Below are 25,819 nucleotides of genomic sequence, written 5' to 3'. Positions count from 1 at the left end.
ACAGGTATAATTACATACTATTTCTGTAAAATGCAAATGTATATACATATCTATATGTATATATATTTGTGAGGGTATGAAAGGAAGCTCTGGAAGTCTACATAGTGATGACCTCCGTGACTAAGAGTGGGTTGAAGAGAAGGGCAGGGAGCAAGTAAGGAGTGAGGCAAGAGACTGCCTCTTATTTAATACACTTCTACATTACTTGATTTCTTTCAAAATAAGTGTGTATTATTTGTCACATAAAATAACAAATTCAAAGGAGAGCTAATTAATCACTAAGCAACAACTGGTCAGCAATGCCTATAAGTGTTCTCCTCCACCTTCCCACTACACTGCTCATGAAGATGCAGAAAATAATGGAAAGTCCAAAAAATGAGCAGACAACTTAATACCTGAATCTGGACAGAATCTCTGTGGATCAGATGGAGTTGGCAAAATGACATGCCATGCTTTATCTCCCCAAAGGGGAACTCAAAGGAAGGCAGACACTTTGTACTTTCCCCCCTGCCAGGACCTGAGCAGTCAAGGTCTCCATAAGCCAGAATCCTGAATGCTCTTTCCTCATTGTAGTGGCTTATGAATGGAGCCACTGCCAGGTTCCACCTGGTTGCACTGCTTCACACCAGCAGAAATCCCACCTCCCTTGCCTTTCTCTTTCTACCATCATCCAGCAATGATTAAGAAACAACTCAGATAAAACAACTGAGCTGAAAATGTATGCAGGCTTTGAGATAAAGGGGTCTGGTACTGGATTCTCCCCACAAACGAAATATTACAGGTGCATAAGGGGGCAGAATGATCTCTGGGAGGAGTGTGTGCTAGGAATGTATTTTCATGTTCAGAGTTTCAGATTCAGAGTACCAAAGAATCAAAGAGCAGGTTAGAAAAAGGCGCTTCCTCTCTAAAACACTAGTCAAAGCTTCCAGAAACTGATGATCAGTATCAGAGTTGAATTCTTCCACCTAATTTCTGGGAAAGGAACTGGCCCATTATTCAAGTGTGTGGAGAACAGGACAAATGGCAATTTCCATCCCCAGTATGCTGCCAAAGATAAAATTAAAGCAGGTATCACTTTGTTTTATTGGGGAAAGAGGGGATGACACAAACATTTGCATAAAATAAATATATGGACAATCACTGTTCCTACAGAAGAGATAAAAACAAAGAGGGACACATAAGGAAACAGAACAACAATCAAGTGGCTAATGGTCTGGATTAACATTTAGTCCAAAATCCCCAGTAAATAATATCAGGTTTGTGAATTACATTTTAAGCATGGCAGCAAAATAGAAATCATAATAGAAAATTATGAATACAGATTTGATTACATAAATAATTCTGAATGTTAAAAAATTATAAGTGATTTTGAAAGACAAGGAACATCCTGTGTTAGGAATTTGTAATAAATGCTAGACAAAGCATCAATATCTCTACCAAATAAAGATAGTCCTAGAGATAAACAAGCCCAATATATTAATAGAGGTGCACAAGTTTCATGAATAAGCAGAACTTGAAGGAAAAATGACAAGTGGGCCAACTAATAAATGGAAAAGCATGCCCAACGTCATAATTTAAAAATGCAAATAAAAGTCTCTTTACAAGTGAAATTGGAAATTTATTAAAAGATAACATCTAATATTCTTGAGGATTCATACACATATTGTTGATAATCTTTCTGATATATTATTCCTAAATCCTTACATTTGTGCATTTCTCCTAGACAGAGAAATTCCTCTTCTGAGGATTTATTCTGAAGGAAAAAAAACCCATAGATGTACACAGGGTATCACTGTATTGGGGTATATAACACTGAAAAACAGGGAATCATGTAAATATTAAAATTGGTTAAATGAACTCTGATGTAAATATATCATGCAACCTTTAAAAATTGGGTTGAGGAAGAATATGTAATAGCAAATAGAGATAATCACTACTTACTGTAGAGACCAAAAGAGCATCACACTACAAAATAGTATTATAATATTATCTAGTTTTTATACAAATACATATACAAATGAATATGATTTGAAGGCTATGTATCAAATGTTAATGGCACTTATCTGTCTATAGTGAAATTGAGTGATTTTTTTCTCCTGTTATTTCTCTATAACCTCTAAAATTTCTAAAATGAGTATTCTGAAAGAGTCCTTGTTTCTTTTAAGTTTGTGCAAAATGGAAAAAAGAATGTTCCAGTGGGAATTGCCATGAGGAATGAAAAAATACAGTGTCCCAAGTAGCAAATAAAAACCAAATGCAGTAAAATGGACCTTTCTATTTATTGTTCCTTCTCAGACTTTTTTAGAATCTTAATATCCAGAAAGTATCTCTTATTATAACATTTAAAAGCTTGAGAACAACTTGTTCAGAATTTTTTTATTTATTACCAGCATAGCATAATCTTCCTTGACTGCCTGGCAAGCTTCATTTTCCATTCATGTTGGAAATTAGAACACATGATGGATTAACATCTAACTTTCCCTTAATTACTTTTTGCAAGCGTGCTTTCTCCTGCTCAGCTATTGAAAATAGTATGCCTACTGACATTCCTCCAAAAAACATCAGCACAAATTCATTGGCACACTTCCAGGAACTGGATAAAACTCAACCCCCTAAATCTTCCACTGTTTATCCCACGGAACAGTAATTCTTACTGGAGTATAAGAGAGGTGAGGAGAGCAGAATTTCAAACTGTTTCTGTCTTGGTAAAGGCTTTCTGATGTTTTTTCTAATGAGGATATGTCCCCAGTGCAGACACTCCCCACCATGCTCCCCAACACATACACATATACAGGTTGAGGATTTTTGTGTGTGTATGAATCTGAGGCCAAGTTTCAATTCATTTATTGTCCCCCTCAACTCCCAAAGAATTCATCTGAGTGGAAATAAACCAAAAAGGCCCTATTCTTTATACTTAAAATGTAACTTTCTCCATGAATAAATGAACTTTGGTAAATCCACAGAGGGGAAATATCAGGGGAAAAAAGAAATGAGCTCTCAAGCTGCAAAAAGACATGAAGAAACAAGGCAAAACTATGGAGTCAGTGGGAAGGTAATTGGTTGCCAGGGAGCAATGAATGTGGGGAGCATAGGAGATTTTTAGGGCAGTGAAACTATTCTATATGATTCTGCAATGGCAGATACATGGCATTATACATTTGTCAAAGTTGTAGGACATAAGACACAAAAGATAAGCCCTAATGTAACCTATGGACTTTAGTTAATAACAAGGTAGTCTCATCAATTCTAACAAATATATCACACTTACGTAAGATCTACCCAAGAAAGAATGAATCAGTCAGAGAAGACTGCCTAAAGAAAAAAGGAAATTTGTCCTGGCCTTGGATCCATAGGCAGGATTTGACAGACAGGTGAAGGAGGGGAGGGCATACCCAGAGGACAACAGCCAGGGCCAAGGTGTGAGGTAGGACTAAGCTGGTTTAGGTGGAGGAAATGGTGAGGAAGAGGTGCCAGACCTGGCAGAAAAGAAGTGGATCTGGGAGGTAAGTAAAATACGCTTTAATACATACAGTGGGGGCAGGTTATTAAAGTCCTTCAAAGACAAGCAGACAGAGTTTACCTTTGATACAGTAGGTGGTACAGAGCCTTAGCAGGGGTTTGAATAGGAGGCAAGATCAAGTCAACTCACATTCATTATTCATGAATTCCGTATTTGCAAATTCACCTCCTTGCTAAAATTTATTGCTAACAGTCATGTGGGCACATGTGCGACAAACAAACCAAAACCCAAGCCAAGCCAAGCCAAACCAAACCAAACCAAACCAAAAATTCCCCAAGTCCCAACATGTTAACAATAAGGGGAACCGTTGAGGGGCAGCATACGAGAACCCCCAGTATTTTCTATTCAATTTTCCTGTAAACCTACCTAAAACTGCACTTGAAAAATTTAATGAAGAAACAATTGTAAAAGTTAACAATATAAGTATACAGGTAAAGAGAAAAGAAAAGTGAACTTACTTTTGGTTCACGATTAGCCATTCCCGAATATAGGTCTGAACACAGTCCCTGACATGAGGGTCCAGTTCAACCCTAATGAGGTGGAAAATGAGATAAAATCATGTTATTACTGGATAAAAACAACACAACACTCCCTTATCATAACCAAGGAGAGCAGCATGATTTCAAATCCATATCAGGTGGGAACGCCAGGGGCATTCCTACCCATTCATCAAGTGTCTGAAGTATTCCTCAGGCAATAGCATTTTTACTTTGAAGAGACAAGCATGTTGGCATTTGATGCTTTGTGGGTTTTCTTTATTATAGAGAATCACGTTAAACTATACCTATCCCTTCAGGGCATTCCAACACCAGACAGGTAGAACTAGCTGTAATCATATACGTAATAAGAAAAATAAGTATAAATACCGATTTCTCACAGGGATAATTTGGGCATATTTTTTGCTCCTGTGTAACCTTGTTAGGACATGCATGTTTCCCTTTTGGAAAGCCATGAAGAAGAACCATTGTCTTAGGCTTTGGGAAGTTGACACCGGGTTTGGTCAGTGATTATCAAATCGGGCAGTCCTTGTCATACCTGCATAAAAGTGTGCCATGGGAGATACTCTCCAAATGTTTCAGAGTCTTAAATCAGAAATAATGCCACATAGTAGCAAAGCTATTTTCTGGTTTTCCAAATTTTTTGGTATTAGAGACGGATGGGTCTAAATACTACATACTAAATATGACTGCCCAAATCCTAGCCCCATCCCTTATTAGCTACGTGGCCTCAGGCTACCTTTCTATGCCTCAGGGTCCTCATCTTAGAGTTCTACTAATAGAGGAGTGCCTCCTTCAGAAAGGATTAACTAGTCATCATGGAAGTATTTAGAAGAGTGTCTGGCACATAGTAAGACCCATGTAGGCTAGTTCATACTTCCAATCCACTTATTATGCACGAGTTACTGATGTAACCACTTTATGCATATTAATTCAGTTAACCCTCCCTTTAAAAAAAAAAATTCAGTTAATTTTCAATCAGCCCCCAAGGGCGTGGGCATACACTATGATTCTCATTTTGCAGAAGAACAAGATGAGAAGGATCTTGCTCAAAGTCACCCAGCACATGGAAAAGCAGGGACTTAAACCCAGGCCTTTCACCTGTGGAATGCAGGCTTTCATTTACCACACTATCAGAGCTCAGCATAAAGTTCTGGGTCAATGGGAATCACCTGTTGTTTACTCTGGTGAGGACGATGATGCCTTCCTGGGTTTTGATTAAAATGGCAGACTTTTTGGCAGTGATTGAAATAGCAGAGCTTGTTTTAAAGTCATCAGACAGTCTGAGCTAGCAATTCTGATCACAAGGTAATATTATACTACATTACTGATGCTAAGAAAAAAAAAAAACCTGCCTCTTTAATCAAAGTTCAAAAAATCCTATCTCTAAATTTAAGTATTTTAAACAGGATCTTCCAAGAGTCTGACCTCATTTGAAAATAATTAAATGAGTAACCATTAATTTCAGACAAAGAAATAATATGAAATGATTCTTTGTCAAAGGTGAAAAAAAGAGACCTTGTCTATATTAAAGGTATGCTTGAATAAATAGGCTGACAATGGGAGGAATATTTCCCACTGTGTGTTTTCTGAGGAGTGAGTATTTCTGAAACGTCTGAGCTGAGCCCATGACAAGCTCTCCTATGTGAATAAGAACTATCAAAACAGGAGAGCCAAGACTCATGATACTACCATATCACTGTCACCCAACATTCTTAAATCATGACGGATGAATATCCAAATCCAGACTAGAATATATCCCACAGTAGTGGGACAGGGGCTGTTTCATGATCTCCTACTGGGGACTTTTTTGGGGGAAGATGACAAGGTTGAAAATATCCAGGAGAGATGTGAATCTTAATTTTGTTTTTAAAATAAATGCAAGGGATCCCTGGGTGGCTCAGCGGTTTAGCGCCTGCCTTTGGCCCAGGGTGTGATGCTGGTGTTCCAGGATCGAGTCCCACATCAGGCTCCCTGCATGGAGCATGCTTCTCCCTCTGCCTGTGTCTCTGCCTCTCTCTCTGTGTCTCTCATGAATAAATATATAAAATCTAAAAACAAAAACAAACAAACAAAAACTTTAAATAAATAAATAAATAAATAAATAAATAAATAAATAAATAAATACAAATAAAAGTTCATCCTCAACTTCTAAAGAGGCATTGCTTTTTATGCCATGGAAGTAACAAGAGTTTCATCAAGAAGTAATTCCATTGTTTGCTACCAAGAGCTAACACATAGACTAGAAACACATAGACTAACCCACCGTAGAAACTCAAGCTCTAAACAGCTATTCACATATTCACTCCACAGAGCTTTCCCGCTGTTTCCTCACTTGGCAAAATATTCTTCAGAGGAAGGAACTTTGCCCTACTGCTCTATTCATGGCAGTTCCCAGCACATAGTAGACACTCAATAAATGTGGGTTGGACTTGTTTGTGACCTGATCCAGTCTTACGTGGAAACAGTTAAAAGGTTTCTGAATCATTTCATGGGTTATTAGTGAAAAACTTGACATTTTTACAAATGGAGAAACTGAGGCCTGTGAGCTCACAGGAGTCACCTGTGGGCACTGAGCTGACACGCAGGGAGTCCAGGCTCTCGGGCCTCCATGGGCACCTCTCCTTGAGGATTCCATATCGTCCCACCTCATCCCTTTAACTGGCTTAATCCCACATGCCTCTTCAAAGCCACTGGTCAGACCATTTTAGAAACTCCCACAGGCGACAGGACCATGGGATCACCCTGCCCACCTTCACCAATCCGAGTACCTTCAGTTTCAAAAGAAGTCCAAAATTCAGGAACCCCCCCTCCTTGCCAATAACAGCCATGACGTCACACTCACGTCTACGTGTTAGGAAAACCATTTACCCTTCCTCCGGCAAGGAGGGCTGCAAGGTGCGACATTCCTTTGGCGTGAACACCACATCTAAGTCGTCCTCGGTGAAGTCTCCCAGCTCCTGGGCGAGCTCCACGTCCAGGCTGTTCAGGTGTGTCATCAGAAGCCCTTCAAAGTCTACTGGCTCCACCGGGTCATAAAACTGAGGCTGGAGAGAGAAAGAGAAGGGAGAGGAGGAGGTCCCCACAAGGTTTCCAGGGAAAGCGCCAAGGCGGCGGGCGGTCGGCGTGTCCCCGGCCCGCCCTTCCCCTCGGCCAGCCCTGGGCTCCAGGGCCCAGCCCGGGGAGCTGTGTCGGAGGGCCTGTCAACCCCAGAAGCAGCGATCCGGAAAGGGGAAGAGACAGCGCGGCAAGTCGGAACACGGTCAGGCACCCAAATCACACCCCAAGGCAGAATTTTTTCGCTGCTTAATTGCATCTTGATGAGGAATCCTGAGGAGATCCAAAATGAGATCACGAGGCTTCACTGAATTTGATCATTTCTCCTGTAAAAGCTCTCTGAGGCCCTGTTTACCCAAATACAGCGAAGCGGCGCATGGAGGCAACATTCCAGAAATCCAGGCAAACTCAGCGCTCCTTCGGTTTAAGCATTCAGGCACCAGGTTTCCTTTGGCCTGACTTACCCTATATGTTGGTTCTTGAAAGCACTTCATAGTCACAGCCCCCAGTGAGCCAGACTTGATGTCACTGACTTCCAGATGCTTCTGGACTCACCCGTGCTGGTCAGGAAGACATTTTCACTGGACTGTAGTTAAATGAGTAAACTAAGGGCAATTGGCTGAGTTTACATATGCCCTTTTATATTTTTTTTAGATTTATTTATTTATGTAAGAAAGAGAGCAGAAGAAGGGGGAGGGCAGAGGGAGAAGCAGACTCCCTGATGAGCAGGGAGTCCAATGTGGGGCTCCATCCCAGAATCCTGGGATCATGACCTGAGCTGAAGGCAGATGCTTAAAAACCAACTGAACCACCCAGATGCCCCTATACTCCCCTTTTAAAGGATTGTTTTGTTTTGCTTTTCAACTATACACAGTGGGGAAGGGGGAGAACAAATGAAATAACAGAAGTTGATGATAATTTGAAATAGAATTTTCTATGGTGGATAAAATAAAAGGTTGGCAATTAAGCAAATATTCTTTTCTTGTCTGTGAAATCCCAAAACAGGAACCGTCGCCTTTAGGAAGCAAAAGATTCAGATCGAGTGGAGTTGTAGAATAATGAGAATACCAGCAGCTCTGTGGGGCTCATTTAGGGCAGGCTATTTGGAATCAGCAGCCCAAGGAGGTACTGTTCTCTGCTCCCTCTCCCTCCCCTGACCATGGACCAATAAAACAAGCACTTCAGATTCCTGACTTGTACCGCCTCATGTGAAACAAGGCCAGACCCAAGGGAAATGCTAACAAAACCGGTTTTTCACCGCCCTGAAACCATACACCAGACTAGATGTGAGGGCTCCTGGCTGGACAGGAGCAAAGTGCCGCTGCTTATGAGGCAAAGGACACAAAATCAGAGAAGGTAGGTGTGGCTTGCCCTGCCTCCTCCCACCCTCGCCATCCCTGCTAGTGGTGGAGATGGGAGTGATGCCCTGGGGCCCAAGGACAAAGCCAAAAAGCCAAGAACCGAGTCAACATGGGCCCTCCTTCTTCTCCGAGATTCTTGAAGGTGGCTAGCTGACATAATGTCTTGTCCTTATAGGGTGCCTCTCAAAATGAAGGGGTGGACCAGCCGGATACCAGCCTGTGCAGCATCCAGAGCGGGGACAGAGTTTGCAAAAGGACCTCACTGGCCTCTGCCAGAGTAAATGACAGGCACTATCTATGCAGACCTGCATAAGACCAACTAACTTCAAAGGAGAAAGTGGATTTTCCCATCTCTTACCATAACCCAGTACAGAGAGTTCAGAGTCAAGAACTGAAATAGAAAACTACATTTTTGGGGTGCCTGGGTGGCTGAGTGGTTGAGCATCTGCCTTTGACTCAGGGCGTGATCCAGAGCCCTGGGATCGAGTTCTGCATCGGGCTCCCCACAGGAAGCCTGCTTCTCCCTCTGCCTATGTCTCTGCCTCTCTCTGTGTGTCTCTCATGAATAAATAAATAGCAACTTCAAACAAAAAAAAAAAGGAAAGGAAACTGCATATTTTGCCTACCCAATCTTATTATTGACAAGTCAATACCCATTAAGCTAATAATTATTGAGCACTTACTTTGTGCCAAGAAACTGGTTAGGTCATTATATACATTATGTCATGTAATCCTCACTAGAGCCTATAAGATCCACACTCTCATTATCCTCATTTTATAGATGAGGACACTGAAGGCTAGAGATTTGATCATTTGCCCACATGAAGTAAGCCCTCTGGAATTCACACCTAGGCAGGCTCATGTTCTTAACCACAATAGTTGTGCTTTCTCTTGCAGGTATTTTAGGGAATCTGTACTTCCAGAAATAATTAAAACACAAGGCAGTGTGTTTGGAAGTGAGTGAAAACTGCAATGACCACTACCCACAAGTTCCACTCTGTGTTTCTCATGAGGCCAGTTGCTCACAGTAATAACATAAAGTAATTAATTTATCAAAGTAATAACAACTGTACATTTATTATAAAGAATATCAATTCCTCATGCCAAGGCACTTTCAATAAATACTTAAAAATTATGTTGAAACACAGCTTGAAGCATTGCGACACTAGCATGGATCTCTAGTAAGTCCAGCCAATGTATTCTACTTGTCATGACCCTGAAATCCAAAGCTACAAATGATGACAAACCTAGCTGACAGCACCACCTGTCACCTACAGGAAAAGCTGGTCCAAGGACCTGGGTGATGAGGATAGATGACTCCCTCCTCTGGCAACGATGTGCTGAGTGTCTGCTGAATGCCAGTCACTGAGCTGAGGGGGCAGGGATACAGAAGAGTACAGGTATCTCCTTTCAAGCATCTCTCCCCAGATCTCTAGTCATCCATGAGATGGTGAAGCTTGCCACACTCTCATAAGTAAATAATGCTATCTTTGAGGAGGGGAGCCATGATATAGGACACAGTATCCTCACTGTGCACTAATCGTGGGGCAATGTGTCAAGTACAATCGATACCCAAGATTGATCATAAAGTCAAACTCTCGAGGTCAGCATATATTTCAGGACTGAGTAGACTCTAAACACCAACCATATGATAGAACTATTGAGTGTGGTTCCAGCACGACAGACAAGGCTGGCATTTGGCTAGTGTCCCCTACTCTCTCTAGGCTGAATCAGAGGAAACTGTCCATTCCTAAAGTGATGTAAACTAGGCTTGCTTTTGGCAAGTGGGTGGAGACCCCAAGGACTGTTACCAGGGCCTCCGAGGAGGTTGTTCCTCTTGCAAATTCAGATAATAACTAGGAACCAAAAGAGATATCTCTTTTCTAAACTCTCTCAAGTCTTAATCTCAAGAAGAGGTTTTATTATGAGGTAATCAACACATACCCACAAACACATACACTATACTGATCTACTGATAAGCAAAGGGAAGAAATAATTATTGAAGAGAATTGCCGCGGTATTTTATTTTGTTGGGGGCTGAAGTCTGAGCACAGGGTTGAGGGGGATGGTCTAATATCCATCCTTAAGGCAGGACTGGAGCTCTCGGTAACTCAAAAGCCAAACACAAAAATTAACTATTTTGTTTTCTCTGCTGTTGAGCTGTACATATGGCCTACTAATCGGTGAAGACCCAAGACTAGATTAAATGGTATAATCCAAAGTAATTCCAAGAAGGTGCCCTTATCCCATGAATTACCACACTGCCACCATCACTTGTTAAAGTAATAGAAGAAAAAACTCCAAATAACCAAAATAGAAACAAATGAACAGAAAAAAACTTAAAAGACAACAAAAACACTTAAGACTACAAATGATCCTAAATTAGGTTTTATCTATCCTGATTGTCAAGTCACCTAGGCTGAACTATATTCCCCATATTTACTTCCTAGTATGTTTCTAGTCTGAGTGGGCTACATGATTTTTCTCTTCCTACAGTCATTTTGAAGCATACATACACCTTCTACTGACACAATCAAACACTTAGGTGCTGCTGTTGAAGGGATATTACTAATATAATTAAAGTCCCCTACCTAATCAGTTGACTTTAAGTCACGCTAAAGGAGACTCCCCTAAGTGGCCTGACTTACTCAGGTGGATGCTGTCTTAATCAGTTGAAGGACTCCAGGCTTGAACTCCTGTCTATGGAGTTCTGGCTTGCTTGGGATCTTGCCTTCCTGATTGTTCTGTGGACCTACTTAGCTGGCCACCATCAATGGGTAAGCCATTTCTCTACAATCAGCTCCTAAATATCTGTGCAAATGCATCTCTTCCTGGTTCCACTGCTCTGACCAAACCTGGACTAATCCATCTACTTCCATTCATTCAACAAATACCCCCTGAGTTCCTACGGTGGACTAGCACTAGGTGGGAGACACAGTCACTGCCCCAAAGCAACTTCCAACACTTCCTTAGTGAACACTTGCACAGTCTTCCTTTTTGGCTACTTTTTCCAGAGGCCTCATCAACAGAAGACTAGAAATTACACAAAAAGATTATAAACACCCTAAGTGCTTCAATTATTCACAGCCAGATATCCATTTTTTAATTAAGGGAGTTTGAGCTTTTCCTTGTCCCCTAACGCACATCAAAGGCTAGTTCTGCTGACATGAATTGGATGCAATTTGTTCTGAAACTGACAGTTCCTACAGCACCAGAACCATATCTGATTAAAATGAATCTATGTCACTCCTAGCACAGTGTAGTATTCAGAGAGCACACTGACTGATAGCAGATTCAAATAGCAAATCTGGATATTTCACAAATAAGGATGCTGAAGGACACCTGGTTGGCTCAGTGGTTGAGCGTCTGCCTTTGGCTCGGGTCATGATCCCAGGGTACTGGGATCGAGCCCCATATTAGGCTCCCTGCAGGGAGTCTGCTTCTCCCTCTGCCTGTGTCTCTGCCTCTCTCTGTGTGTCTCTCTCTGTGTCTCTCATGAATAAATAAAATCTTCAAAAAAAAATAAGGATGCTGAAAAACAGAGAGGTTGACTTGATCCAAATCACACAGGCAATCCCAAGGGTCCTTCGTTATATAGCATGGGGTGGGGGGTGTAGTATGCTTCACTCTGCTCTATGTGAGGCTTGGGGAGAGGAATGACATCTCCAGGTGTACTGGCCTTGTAACCTCACGTGTGTTCACCCTTATGGAATCTACTTGGCTGTTTGTGAGAAATGTCTTGTCAGTCACCCAACACCTCCTTGTTGCCATATTCAATGGTCACTGCTCAGTCCTGGTTTAGCTACAGTACTGGATACAGTTAATCACTCCCTCTTTCTTGCAACACTTCATTCAGATGGAGGGAGACCCAGTCTCTGAAAGTCCATGTACCAGGAAACCCCTCCATACAGAACAAATTGGAATGGTTGGTCATTCTACCTTTGGAACATCACTTTTTCTAGGTTTTCCTCCTACGCTGGATACAGTGCACCAGGATTCAGTCCTAAAATGTCTTTACTTCTCAATCTGCATTCACTCTCATATGAGCTCATCCACTCCCAGGGCTTTAAATACCATTTTTAAAAATTACAAATGTATATCTTTACCCCGAAATCCAGGTTGACTTTTCCAAGTACACCCAAACATCACCATCTGGTGCTCTAATAGGACTCTCAGACCCAACAAATTCAAAACGAATTCTTACTTTTCCTGCCAATCTTTCTCTCCATATCCCCTAAGTCTTGGCATCTCGGGAGTGGCAATTCCATTCTGCCAGCTGCCCAGGGCAAAAACTTCAGAGTTAATGTTGCTTTCCCTCTTTCTCTTATGCCTTACATATTGTTCATCGGAAAATCTTACCCACTTTACTTCTGAAATATATTCAGCATCCAACCTTCTCACCTTCTCTACTGGCATCACTCTATACCTGAAGACACATTTGTAACTCTATTCCAGAGTTATTGTGACAACTTTGTAATGCCCTCCCCACCCCAGTCTACTCTCCACATAGCAACCAGAGTGATCCTTATAAAAATAACTCTGTAAGCCACCTTTATAAAAAAAGTCAGATCATGCCTGGCTTCTGGCTCAATGCTTCCTGAGACTTCCCATCTTAATCAGAGTAAGAGCCAAAGTTCTTCTGTGGTCTCTGAGGCCTAGGACCCAGCCGTGCTTTCCTTTGATCATCTCCTCTGCAACTGCACCCTCTGCTCAGCTCATACTCCACTTCCTTGCTGTCGCTGGAGCATACCACATACTCTTATCTTGGGGACTTTGCACTTGCTGCTCCTTCCTCCTAGAATACTCTTCCTTCAGATACCTGTCAAGTTCATGCAGAATTCTTCCCCAAGTGTCTCCTTTCCAATAGACACCCAAATAGCTCATCTTCTATGTCACCCTCTATCCTCTTTTTCTCCTCTATTCTTCAAGGTGCTTAATTCCCCTTGATACAGTCTACATTCACTTATTTGTCTATGTCTCCCCTTATAGATGTAGGTTCCATGAGGCTAGACCCTTCGTTGTATTCATTATCATATCCTCACCTCTTAAAGCAATGCCTGGCACAGAGTGAAGCCCAATACATATTTCTGGAAAGATGAAAGAAAGGAAGGATGGAAGGAAGGAGGGAATACTCAAGACAATCCTCTCAGCCCTCTACTATATTTAAGTAAACAGAACTGAAGACAGTAAGGTTCTGCTTCAGTGATTTAAAAGTAATTCATGGCTTAGATTAAACGATGCTTCCCTGCTTCTACCAATGGCAATCTTCTACTGGTACCAATGAGTAGAAGATGTTGACATGCCATTATGGGCATCAATCTATTTTTACCAAGATACTCTAATTTCCCTGCTTTTCAATGGTAGTAATGAAACTCCTGCTCTGCACACAGGCTGCCACCCTGTCATTTTATGTTCCACTGTGAATCTGCATGAAAACTATATTGAGATCTTCATTTCCATCATATCCCCTCAAGGGAAATCAATAAAACCGAAGGACAGCCCAACTCCTTGAAAGATGAAGCACAAAAGATGAACAGCATCAGAAAAATTTTAAAGAACCATATTGATCAAGTTATCTAACATTTAGGTCATCCTTGGTAGTAAAATAAAAAGGCTGCTTTATTGCACAGAAGCTTAAACATATTATTAAAAAAACACCTTCTAAGGCATGAGACTTTTTATTTTTTACATAAATGTTACACACAAACATGTCATGTAACCATGGTGTTTAGGATGTGGCCTTTTACAACCTTTGCTTCAGCAAGAACTGTTACATTCCAGCTGATCCATTCCATTCCACTTCAAAACTTTTCTATTCTCATTTTTAAAAACAGAATTTTTCCCTCTATGAAAATGTAGGTTAAGGTTATTAACCACATATGGTGTCTCAAATTCTCCTTTCTACCCTAGGATAGAAATCCCAACCTTTTCTTCTCTTGTATTTCACTCTCCCTTCAACTTTGAATAATCAGAAAATAGTTTTAGTATTTTACTCTTTCATTTTAATGAAGACATCAAATATACAGTCATTTGCCTGTTTAGATGGTTGGCATTAGAGGGTGTCTGATCAACCTGTCCATGTGGCTGTGACAATGGAGGATGCCAAAGCCAATGGGCAATGCTACAAACAGGTTAGTCTACACACAAGGCCATGCTCTTTGGCGCTTGTCACAAAAGACTCTGACAGGAGTGTCAAAGAGACCCAGAGCAAGTCTACCATCATATCACCAGGTCTAAAAAAGCCAACTCAAAATGGTCAGTCCTCTTCATATTCAAGAATGCAACACCTAAAATTATTTTACCTCTTTGAAAACATACATACATCACAGCTAACATTTACAAGTAGAGTTAAAAAACAAAAATCCAATAAAACCACACACACACACCCCAAACACACCCTTCCTCTCATTTGATTGATCAGATTTACAACAGAAGCCACTATATTTACATAAGGATATATCCATAGGGTTAACAAGTGGTCCTTGCCTACCACATTTTCTGAAATTCAGAGCAACCAAGACAATAAAAGAAACTACCTTTTTTCATGTTTTTTCTCTCTATTTGGAATACTTCTAGGGTCTCTAAACAATCCTCAATCTGGATCACATGCTAGAATCCCAGGGAACTATAACACACTGATACCTAGGCTCCAACCCTTAGAGATTCTGATTTAATTGTTCTCTGGTTAGCCTAGCCACAGATATTTCTAAAGGTCCTGGATGATTCTAATGTGCAGCCAGGGCTAAGAACCGTCCTTTAAGTCTTCTCAGCCTCCCCCCAGAAAGCTTTTACCACCTCTTGAACACCAACCATGCTTAAAGATGATATAGACCCACTGTATCATCTGTCCCCTCAAGTAGACCACAAGGCCTTTCATTGCTGAAACCACTCTGGCCACCCTTTAAACTCCCACAGTGTCTCCAGTACATGGACAACAGTGCCAAACATGTGGACTGTGCCACTTGCCACTGATTACACAACATCTATGATACCATTCTATTAAACCCTAGTGAGGGGAGCACTGTTACACCAACATTGCAAATGAAAAAGCTGAAGCCTTCACAGAGGTTAACTTGCTCCAGGTTATATACCTAATCAGTGGCAGTAATGCTTCACCCCAGATCCTTCTGATGAGTTTTTGTAGAAAAAAATATGTAAAAAAAATATGTGATTATTTTTAATGATTTATTATAAACGAAAAGTAAATTTTATGATACAGTGCAACTTTTTGCAACACAAAAATTCTATTCATATACACAAATTCATGAAGCAGGCATGTTAACTTCAAGCAAAATGAGGTCCACTTAGGCTTGTGGTCAACTTCTTTTTTTTTTTTTTTTTTTTTTTTTTAAATTTTTATTTATTTATGATAGTCACAGAGAGAGAGAGAGAGGCAGAGACATAGGCAGAGGGAGAAGCAGGCTCCATGCACCGGGAGCCCGACATGGGATTCGATCCCGGGTCTCCAGGATCGCGCCCTGGGCCAAAGGCAGGCGCTAAACCGCTGCGCCACCCAGGGATCCCCATTGTGGTCAACTTCTTACCTCTTGCAAAACAGCAAACATAATTGATTATTTTGTTTTGTTTTGTTTTTTTAGATTTTTATTTATTTATTTGAGAGAGAGGGAGAGAGTGCACGTGTGAGTAGGGGGAGGGGCAAAGGGAGAGAATCTTAAACAGACCCAGAGCTGAGCCTGGAACTCAATGAGGGACTCAATCTCACAACCCTGAGATCATTCCCTAAACCAAAACCAAAAGTCAGGTGCTCAACCAACTGAGCCACCCAAGCGCCCTACTGATGGGATTTTAAATAACTTGGCACCATTAAATACTTGTAAAAATTAAACAGCCATTTGTATCAGCATGTGGGGTTGTTGCAATGGATAGCATATAAAGACAGCGTATAAAGGTAAGGGAAACAAAGGTCAAAATGCACTTGGTCTTACTTTTCAATTGTCCAAAATAATACAATGAACAGCCTAGAGCTTTAAGCATTTAAGAGCTTAGAGCATTTAAGAGAAGTTGTGTTTTTTTGTTGTTGTTTTTTTTTAAAGCTACTTTAGCTTGAAGATCTTTAGATGATAAGCTGCTTCTCTGCCTTGGCGGGAATGAATCTTGCTGAAATGTCCCATTATCTTCCTATGAAATGAACTTCTTTTTTTTTTTTTTTTTTAAGGTAAAGGGGAATCACCATTAAGTTGATGATGTCTGTTGGAGGAACCTTTATTCAGGTTGATGACTCAGAGGAAAGAACAGCTACTTCACTGTGACATTACCGCCCAGTACCAAGTAAACGTTAGCGTGGTTTCCTAGGCAGGCTGTGTGTTTTCAAAGGGGGAATTAAAATCAGGCATCCTGGCTCCCTCACGCCTCCCTCATGCCTCCTGTTCCTCATGCAGTTAACAAGAAGGAACAGGGGCAGCAGGATGTGCTGAAATTGGACTCGGGATCTGGGAAGAGAGATTCAGGAGCTAACCCAGAATACTAAGAGTCATATATTTTAAAGGCTATTCATTGGCAAATAGAACCAGGAATAAATTATGACACGTAGGAACACATGATTCTTTAAGAGCTAAACGCAGTTGCTTATTTTTGCTACTTCTCTGATACCTTCTGTTACAAGATGGGTAGTTAAGCCCCATGTTAACTTGACTACCTAGCAAATGAAGAAATGCATCAAAATGATCACTTTTGTGAAAACCTACCGATGAGGTGGCAAAACAGCCAAAAGAACAGCTGTAGATAGTAAGCAATTTTTTTTTTCTTTGTGACTTTAAAAAATTTACAGCTGCAGCATAAAAGTCAAAGCTGGTGTGTAGAGAAGGGTTAAAGTTTGCTCGCTAAACTTCCTTAAAGCCTCTTAATTAAATGATGTCCACACTGTTTCTCAAGACAGCAACTGCAGGAAGCTACAGTCTTAATTTACCAACAAGCAAGACACCAAACCCCACCTCCTTAACTTTTTTGAAATATGAATATATATCTGCTCACTTTTTAACTGAATTTTGCATCGTTTGGAATACAATTTGAGTCAGGAATTTTTTTTTAAGTTTTTTCCCCCCTTGGTTTTCAATGAAATATAGATCAGCACCAAATTAAACAAAAAAAACATAGCTAATATCTCTTAGTCTAAAGGTTATCTAGTGTATCTGAAAGCACAGATATTAGGCATTTAATGTGCTTTTATATATAATCTGCAATTTTGAGACAGTAAAAGTACAAACAAAAAGGGCAGTCTAGCAAGCCACTGAAGTCATAAATGGGTTTTATTTTGTTTTGTTTAAGAAATGTCATTACCTTGTGCAGTAAAAGGTGCTACACATTTTTTACTACTACTATTTTATCAATGACCCAACACACAAAATTATCCTACTGAAACAACCACACATCACTCCAGTAAACATACCTTGAAAAGATACACAGTTACGCGGCGTGTAAATTGTTACAGGAGGCAAGATGGCGGCAACAGGAAGCCAAGTGGAAGGTTACCAAACTTCGAAGAGCAGAAGTGGTTTTGAAGTAATAAGTGAGAAATGAAAAAAAAAAAAATAACCTAACCTCCCCAAGATAACCACTAGAACAAGCAAGAAAGCACCGCTGTGCTTTGTGTGAGGAAGTGAGTACAGCAAGGGCTGCAGGCTCCACAAAGGAAGTGAATACTCACTTCTGGTTTTACAAATCATCTCATTTAAGTCAGGTTTATTCCACCTGACATATGTCTGGCATTCAGTCCTCAAATACTATAACACATAATGTGCACCCAATGGCCGGTGTTAATATAAAAATATAAACTATGTTCCACTTCAAAGGGGAGTGTGTTTCAAAAATGAAGGTCTGCCCTGTGATTCCAATTATATGAAGTTCCAGGTAAGGCAAAATTGTGACAGAAGTGGAGCAGTGATTGCCTTGGATTGTAGGCTGGATGAAGAGATTGTTCCATACCTTGATTGAGCAGAAGTTAAATGACTAGAAATTGGCCAAATTCACCAAACTGTACATGTAAAATGAGTGAATTTATTGTATCTGAATTATACTTCCAAGAAAACAATTTTTTAAAAATGAAGGTTTCTAACTTGGCTTTTCAGATTGGGGATATATTTTTCCCAGTAAAAGCCTATTACAAACGATAGTAAGGTTCCAGGCCACTCTCCCTCCCCCAAAATATGAATCCTAATTTGGGTAAAATCAAGTAGCCTGTTTGCCCACTAAAGCCTGAGACTTTAGAACCACAGCCCTGGAGGGGGCCACACTTCATTCTAAGATCACATTGAAGGAGGAAGAGAAGAAATAGTCTGGTGTCACAGGCAGGCATGGCATTAGGAAGTGGTGGTTGGAGGTGTAAGGTGGCAGTGGAAAAGCTAAGGAAAATTGGGAAGCAAAAGCGTATGCTGTGCATTTCTGCCCTTGACCATTCTCTAAGCAGACCTGTAACTCATACTTACTAGTTGAAGAGAGGGGAAGCCAGAGGTACTTATGCTCTGTCGATGGTACTGGCCAAGGTTTGGCGGGAGAGTGAACTGTTTCCTTATTTCCGCTGAAGAATACCTTGGGTAAAACACAAACATCTAAATGAAGTGGTTATTTTTAACAAATCATCACAATTATAGATACAATCTTTGGTATCATGTTATAAAACTCATGCCCTGGCTGGGTAATTGGCAGAACAAATATGTCCTCCGTGGCCTATGAATGAACATTGTAGCTTTTGTCTGATAGTATATACTCTTGAAAAGCTCGTAAAGGCCCAGACACCTACAACCAACCATGCCTGCTGGAAGGGTAAATGTATGACGCAGAGGAAGAGTTTGAGGCCCAAGGAAAGAGTCAGGGCACTTGGATCCTTCTTCCCAAGCCATTCAGAGACATTGTTTCTGCATGAGGAGATCTGTTCTTTGATCCAGATATCCTCCATGCTGCCATTTTGATCCAGCCATTCTCATTTTAAGCAGTTGAACTCTTCTGGCCAGCTGCCCGCTATGATAAAACACTCTAGAGAACTATTCTATGAACACTTCCACCTCCTTGCAGGCACCTTAGATGCTACTTAAAATTCCAAGGACTGTACTTTTTCCAAACTGCTCCCGATAGAGTGAGCCTTCGAGTCATCCGTATCACAGAGCCATTGTCCCCTCAGCCAACATCATTGGTAGCTGGAAACCAGTTACGTGAAAGTTGTTCTCCATTGTCTACTCACACCTACTGTCATGAGCTGTTGAACAGGGAAACCCTGGCTTACAAGCAGATTGACTTTGAGGTACTCATGTGTTAGTCATTTGTTTGAAGCTCAGAATACATTTTCTCATGTCACATTTCTCTTTTGATCTCATTTGTTGGTGGGAAGATTCTTAGGCTAATTCACAAAAATGTATTTAAAGCACAGTGAGACCGCTATATAGTATAACTAGACACTAACAGACATTTATTGAAGATCAAATGAGATAATATATTTGAAACATGCTGTGCATCCAACAAAGGGCTATATAAATTTTTAATTATAATTTTAAAGTATAATATTTGAGTATTATAAATAAAGCTCATTATATTTTCTCCATTATAATGTGTACTAAGGCATAATTATTCATTACCTTCATGATAAGGTTTCTGACATGGTCTGCTTGGCTCCCAAATGTGGCAATGTGGCACTTCTAGAGAAGCAGAAAGTCTGCTCAGGTCCTCCCAATCTGAGAGCACCCTAATGTTCTTCCAAGAGTCATACACTCATGCTGTACATTGTCTAGGCATAATTACAAAGTAAAGGGGGCGGGCACATAACCCAACACAGGACAATGATCTCTCCTTCCCATGATTCTGAATGATGAATGGATAAAAGGATGGAAGAAAATGGCTGGAGCACATTTATGCCAGGGATACTGCCCCTACATGACAATGCAGTGGAGTGTGAAACACCCCAGGAAGTGAAAGCAGGCCATACTACCTGTATTCCTGAATTTCCTGAGATATTGTCCTTGTTTAATTTTTTTAAGTCTAAGAACATACCAGGATAAGAAGTATTCTATTATCCACTGGGGAAATGCAACTGCATGAGCTGCCACTGCACAATGACTAGGATGGCTATAGCAGAAAGGATGGGCAATAACAGGTATTGGTGAGGATAGAGAAACTGGAGCATCACGCATTATTAGCCAGAATGTAAAATTGTGCAAGCGCTTTGAAAAATAGTCTAGTGGGATCCCTGGGTGGCGCAGTGGTTTAGCGCCTGCCTTTGACCCAGGGCGCGATCCTGGAGACCTGGGATCGAATCCCATGTCGGGCTCCCGGTGCATGGAGCCTGCTTCTCCCTCTGCCTCTGTCTCTGCCTCTCTCTCTCTCTCTCTCTCTGTGATGTTATTATCATAAATAAATTTAAAAAAAATTAAAGAAAAAAGAAAAAAAATGAAAAATAGTCTGGTAATTCCTCAAAAAGTTAAACATGGTGTTCCCATATATATCCCAGCAATTCCACTCCTAGGTGTATATCTGAGAGAGATGAAAACATACCTTCATATAAAAATTTATACATGAATGTTTATAGCAGCATTATTCATAATAGAAAAGTGGAAACAACCCAAATGTCTATCAACTGCTGCATGGATAAGCAAAATGTGGCCCATCATGCAATGGAATATTATTGAGCAATAAAAAAGAAGTAATGCTATAAATGACAACATGGATGCACCTCAAAAACATCATGTGAATTGAAAGGAGTTAAACCCAAAGACCACATATTTTATTAGTCCTTATATGAAATTTCCAGAATAAGAAAATTTATAGAGACAGAATGTAGATGAGTAGTTGCCTAGCACTGGGCCTTGGAGGCAAATGAGGAGTGACTGCTAATGGGAGGAGGGTTTTTTTTTGGGGGGGGTGATGAAAATGTTTTAAAATTGATTGTGATGATGGAAGCACAATTCTATGAATATATTAAGAATTAGCGACCTGCACATGTTAAAAATGGGTTAACTGTGTGGTATGTGAATTATTTCTAAATAAAGCTGATATAGATACAGATATAAATACAGATGTGTATAAGTATCCTAAAGACACAAGAGTGAAGGCAAAAATTACTTAATTTAATGGAACAGCCAGGAATGGAGAAAAAGTTTCAGAATTTGCTTTCAAGTACTCAATAGGCTGATTTTCATTACAAGTTGAACAATCATCAATTTTTAAAAACCAACAGATTAGACCACTGTCCATATCCAAAGGCCCATCTTGCATGAACACACTGTATCTTGTGTTTGGCACCAAAGGAACCCAACACAGCATGGTCATCACTTATCTGCTTACTTAGGGAGATGACCATAGACATGGAGGGAAAAGACAACCAAGCAAAGATCCTTCGCTATGACCTGGATGCCTTCTGACAGATATGACTCACTGCTCCTGAGACTTCTGCCCTCAGGTCTTCTCCACATGATTTAGTCTCCTGGTCATTCTGAAGCTCTTCCTGCCATAGACCAGAGGCATCTACCTGAAATGGGAATACCTAAAAAGGTTCAAGAAAGGAGTGGTATAGTAAGAGAGTCAAAGAAAGGAAGCAGGGACAGATGCTTGCTTTCATTTTGAAGCAAAATCTGTTGTCCTGTGCCAAAACCCCAATATTTTTTTCAGCATGCAATCAGAATGTTCCTGCTCTTCAATCTTTCCTTAAATGGGGTCAGGCGGGATTTCTGTTGCAATTCTCCACATCAGTTTCCTAATTCGGAGCCATACAACTGATCCTCTTCCCTGACAGTCGAGCCTGATCCTATTTCCTATGCCTACAGGATCACTTCTATGGAATGCAATTAAACACATCCTTTCAAAACCGTCAAATATGGAGATGAATTCTTTGTCCCTAAAACGAAAATAGCGAACTGTCCCATAAGGAAAAGAACTTATATTGTTTAAAGAAAGTCAAAATTAAGTCTCTCTGGAGATGTCCTACACACATATTAAACCAGCAAAAATAAGCTAGAATGACAAAATCACATGTTGGTCAAACTGTGAGAAAATCGGCATGCCCCACACCCCGGTGGGACCCCACAGGGTGGTATATTGGTTCAGTGCCTCTGGAAAGCAACACTGTAATACACAACAAGAACTATAAAACTATCATTACTTTGTAATGTAATCATTTAGCTTTGGAGAATATGCCCTATGGGATTCATACAAACATATAATTTGAGCAGAAATGAGTATAAGAACTCTGTGTATGGTGGTGAATAATTGAAAATAACCATAGCACTTAATGTGAGGGAGAGCCCCCAGTAAATAACAGCAAATAGGTGAAATAGGATTTTCCCACTTAAAATAAATATATGAATTAGGTTCACCCATGGAAAGGTACATACCAAAAAGTTACAAGTGAAAAGTAATGTAAGGAGCTGAATAGAAATGACTAACAGTATATGTGTAAATACACCACAAGGATCAGAAATCCTCTCAGTAGTTATATAAAGTAGCTTAATAACTACCTCATTCAGCTCTTTCTGATGTAAAGTTGCCTAAGTTCATCATTCAAAAAAAAAGTGTATACATATAAAGTAGCACGCAGGCACAGGTGCACTTCTTGAGAATAATTTAAATTCTGTGAATTTCAGCTATTAAGTTAGTGATAGGGAACTTCATTCTCAAGAGCACCTAGCACCCCAGAGTCAAAATCAACCCTCTTCATCTCTACATTGACCATAGTGAAGGGGAAAGCCTGTCTACACAGATGGGAGAATTCAGCCCAGGGAAGGGGTCATACAGACTTGGTGTCCACACAGGTAGTGATTGCATATGGCTCTTATTTCCTCTGTATTTGAGTCTCAGACCAAATTCAACATGTCTAAGATAACTTTCATGATGCTAGATTTATATTATGATGATATTTCCTTGATGAGCTAAGCCACTCTTCTAGTAACTCAAAATGTTTTAAAATATTTTCTTTTTTTTTAAGATTTTACTTATTTATTCATGAGAGACAGAGAGAGAGAGAGAGAGAGACAGAGAGAGAGAGGCAGAGACATAGGTAGAGGGAGAAGCAGGCTCCCTGTGGGGAGCCTGATGCGGGACTGGATCCCAGGACCCCGGGATCACTATGTGAGCCAAAAAGGCAGACATTCAATCACTGAGCCACTCAAGTGCCCCTAAAATATTATTTTCTTTATTTCTACAAATCAAACTGGGAGGGAGCCCTGGGATTTGTTTAAAGCATTGGTACTTGGGATGCCTGGGTGGCTCGGCAGTTGGGTGGTTGCCTTTGGCTCAGGTCATGATCCCAGGACCGGGATCGAGTCCTGCATCGGGCTCCTGGTTGGAGTCTGCTTCTCTGTCTGCCTGCCTCTTTCTCTCTCTCTCTCTCCGTCTCTCATGAATGAATGAATAGATCTTAAAAAATAAAGTGTTGGTACTCCTACTCAGGAGTCAGAATACAAGGGGATAGGTAGCAAAGCTCTTTTTTTATTCAGATGGACAGATAATTGTGATACAGTTGGGACTAAGTACCAGTGGAACTAATGATGCAGCTTATGCTGCTAATAAGTGTGGCCTATGGATCATATACATCAAATTATCAACTGCTTAATAAAATCTAGATTCCTAGACCCTACCCCCATCCTGAAACAGCATCTCTTATGACATGGCCTGGAAAACTGCATGTTTAGCCAGAAACTCCAGGGGATTTTTATGTCAGTAAAGATTTGCTAATAGTGCAAGACTATGAGAGAGTATTAGTTCATTCATTCATTTATAAAACATCAAGGGCACAGAAGTGCCAGACTCTCTGGCAAGTGCTAGAGATTAAAGTCCAAGGCAATATTGTTGCCCCTTCTGGAGGCAAAGGCCAGTGGGTGAGGGAGAGGAAGACAGATGGATAATGGAATAAATGATTTTAATACAACATGATAAATATTATAATAAAAAATGTGATCATGCCTTGTGAGCAAAGAGGAGGGAGTTGGTAATTGAGCTTAGGAATGCTTAGGAGGCTTCTGAAACAAAAGGACTGTTGAACCAGGGTGCCTGGGTGGCTAAGTTGGTTAAACATCCAACTTCTGATTTCGGCCCAGGTCATGATCTCAGGGTCATGAGATTGAGCCCCGTATTGGGCTCTGCACTGCGCATGGAGCCTGCTTAAAATTCCCTCTGTCCCTCTCTCTCTCTCTCTCTCTCTCTCTCTCCCCCCACCTCTGCCCCTCCCCTCCTATAAAAGAGGACTTTCTAACCACACTTTGGGAAAAAAAGAAAAAAAAAGAAGAAGACGGAACAGACCTGATGGAAAACAGCATTTTGTTTGTTTGATTTCACCATCTCATGACATCTAAACATTAGGTTTCTGTGCTCCTACTTCAAGTATTTTAACTATCAGGCTGCCCCATTTCTTTACAATAAATGTAGCCATTTGCCAGCTGTTTGAGTTCAAGTATATTAGTTAACCAGGCTGAGTCTTAGTTTCATTACGTGTGAAATGAAAGGGCTGGACTATCTGATTCCTTGGATACCTTTCCAGCTGGAACTGGCAAAGATGCTCAAGAATCTCCAAGTGGAACTGTTAGCACCATGATCTACACCAGCAGCTGTGCCAGGAAACTACATAGCCCCAGAAGGCTTCTTTCTGGCTTTCATCCCTAAAAGAAAATTCTTTCACTATATGCTGGATGGCCAGCAGCCAAAATGGTTGGAAGAATTTTAAAACTGATTCAAGAAAAAACCATGTTAATAAGTATTTAAAAGGGCTTAGGGCTTTCCTGAATGTGACACGTTTTAAACAATCGTGAAATCGTTCACTATTGGTGGGATAAAGAAAAGCAAACATGTAATGTACTCTTAGTAACTAACAACTGACTTAGTAACTAACAGACCACTCAACAAATATGAGTGTAAAGTACGTGGCTAGTAATAAATACTAATTATAGACATTCATGGATGGCACATACACATATATGGCCATAGGCACATGGTGTAATCAAACCTTGCAAAATAACAATTGTTCAGGACCAGAAATGATTTGCACCAAGTAAGCAATGAGTGTTATTCCCCAAACTTCCTGAAGTATAAGGTTAGGGCAGTGCAGTATAACAGCAATAATAAAGATTTTTAAATTTACTGTATTTAGAAAAACCATCTCTGAATGATGTAAATAAGCCAGGGTTGGATCACAGTGCATGGCAAGGATAAAGTCTGGAAACACAGCTGGCTCAAGAGTGAGTAGTTCCTGGAGTTGACCACATTAAAACGATCTAAGGTGGAGCGCCTGGGTAGATCAGTTGACTTGGCCTCTGACTCCTGGTTTCATCTCAGGTCATGATCTCGGGGTCATGGGATCAAGCCCCATGTTGGGTTCCATGCTCCGCTGGCCTTGGAGTCTGCTAGTCCTTCTCCCTCTTCTCCTCTCTGCTTTCTCTCTCTCTCTCTCTCAG

The 25,819-nt window shown here is 40.6% G+C and overlaps 1 protein-coding gene across 1 annotated transcript in view; it reads right to left on the bottom strand.

The window, feature by feature from the left end:
• Nucleotides 1–25,819, bottom strand: part of DOCK8 (dedicator of cytokinesis 8) — a 234,866-nt gene that overhangs the window by 165,139 nt on the left and 43,908 nt on the right. Inside the window, 3 exon segments of the mRNA XM_038527147.1 lie at nucleotides 3,979–4,050; nucleotides 6,889–7,064; nucleotides 18,878–18,980. Coding sequence (XP_038383075.1) covers nucleotides 3,979–4,050; nucleotides 6,889–7,064; nucleotides 18,878–18,980 — 351 coding nt within the window.

The sequence above is a fragment of the Canis lupus genome, chromosome 1 (assembly GCF_011100685.1).
Source record: "Canis lupus familiaris isolate Mischka breed German Shepherd chromosome 1, alternate assembly UU_Cfam_GSD_1.0, whole genome shotgun sequence".
NCBI lineage: Eukaryota > Metazoa > Chordata > Mammalia > Carnivora > Canidae > Canis > Canis lupus.
Note: the sequence above shows the minus strand (reverse complement) of the source record. Positions and strands in the feature narration are given on the sequence as shown.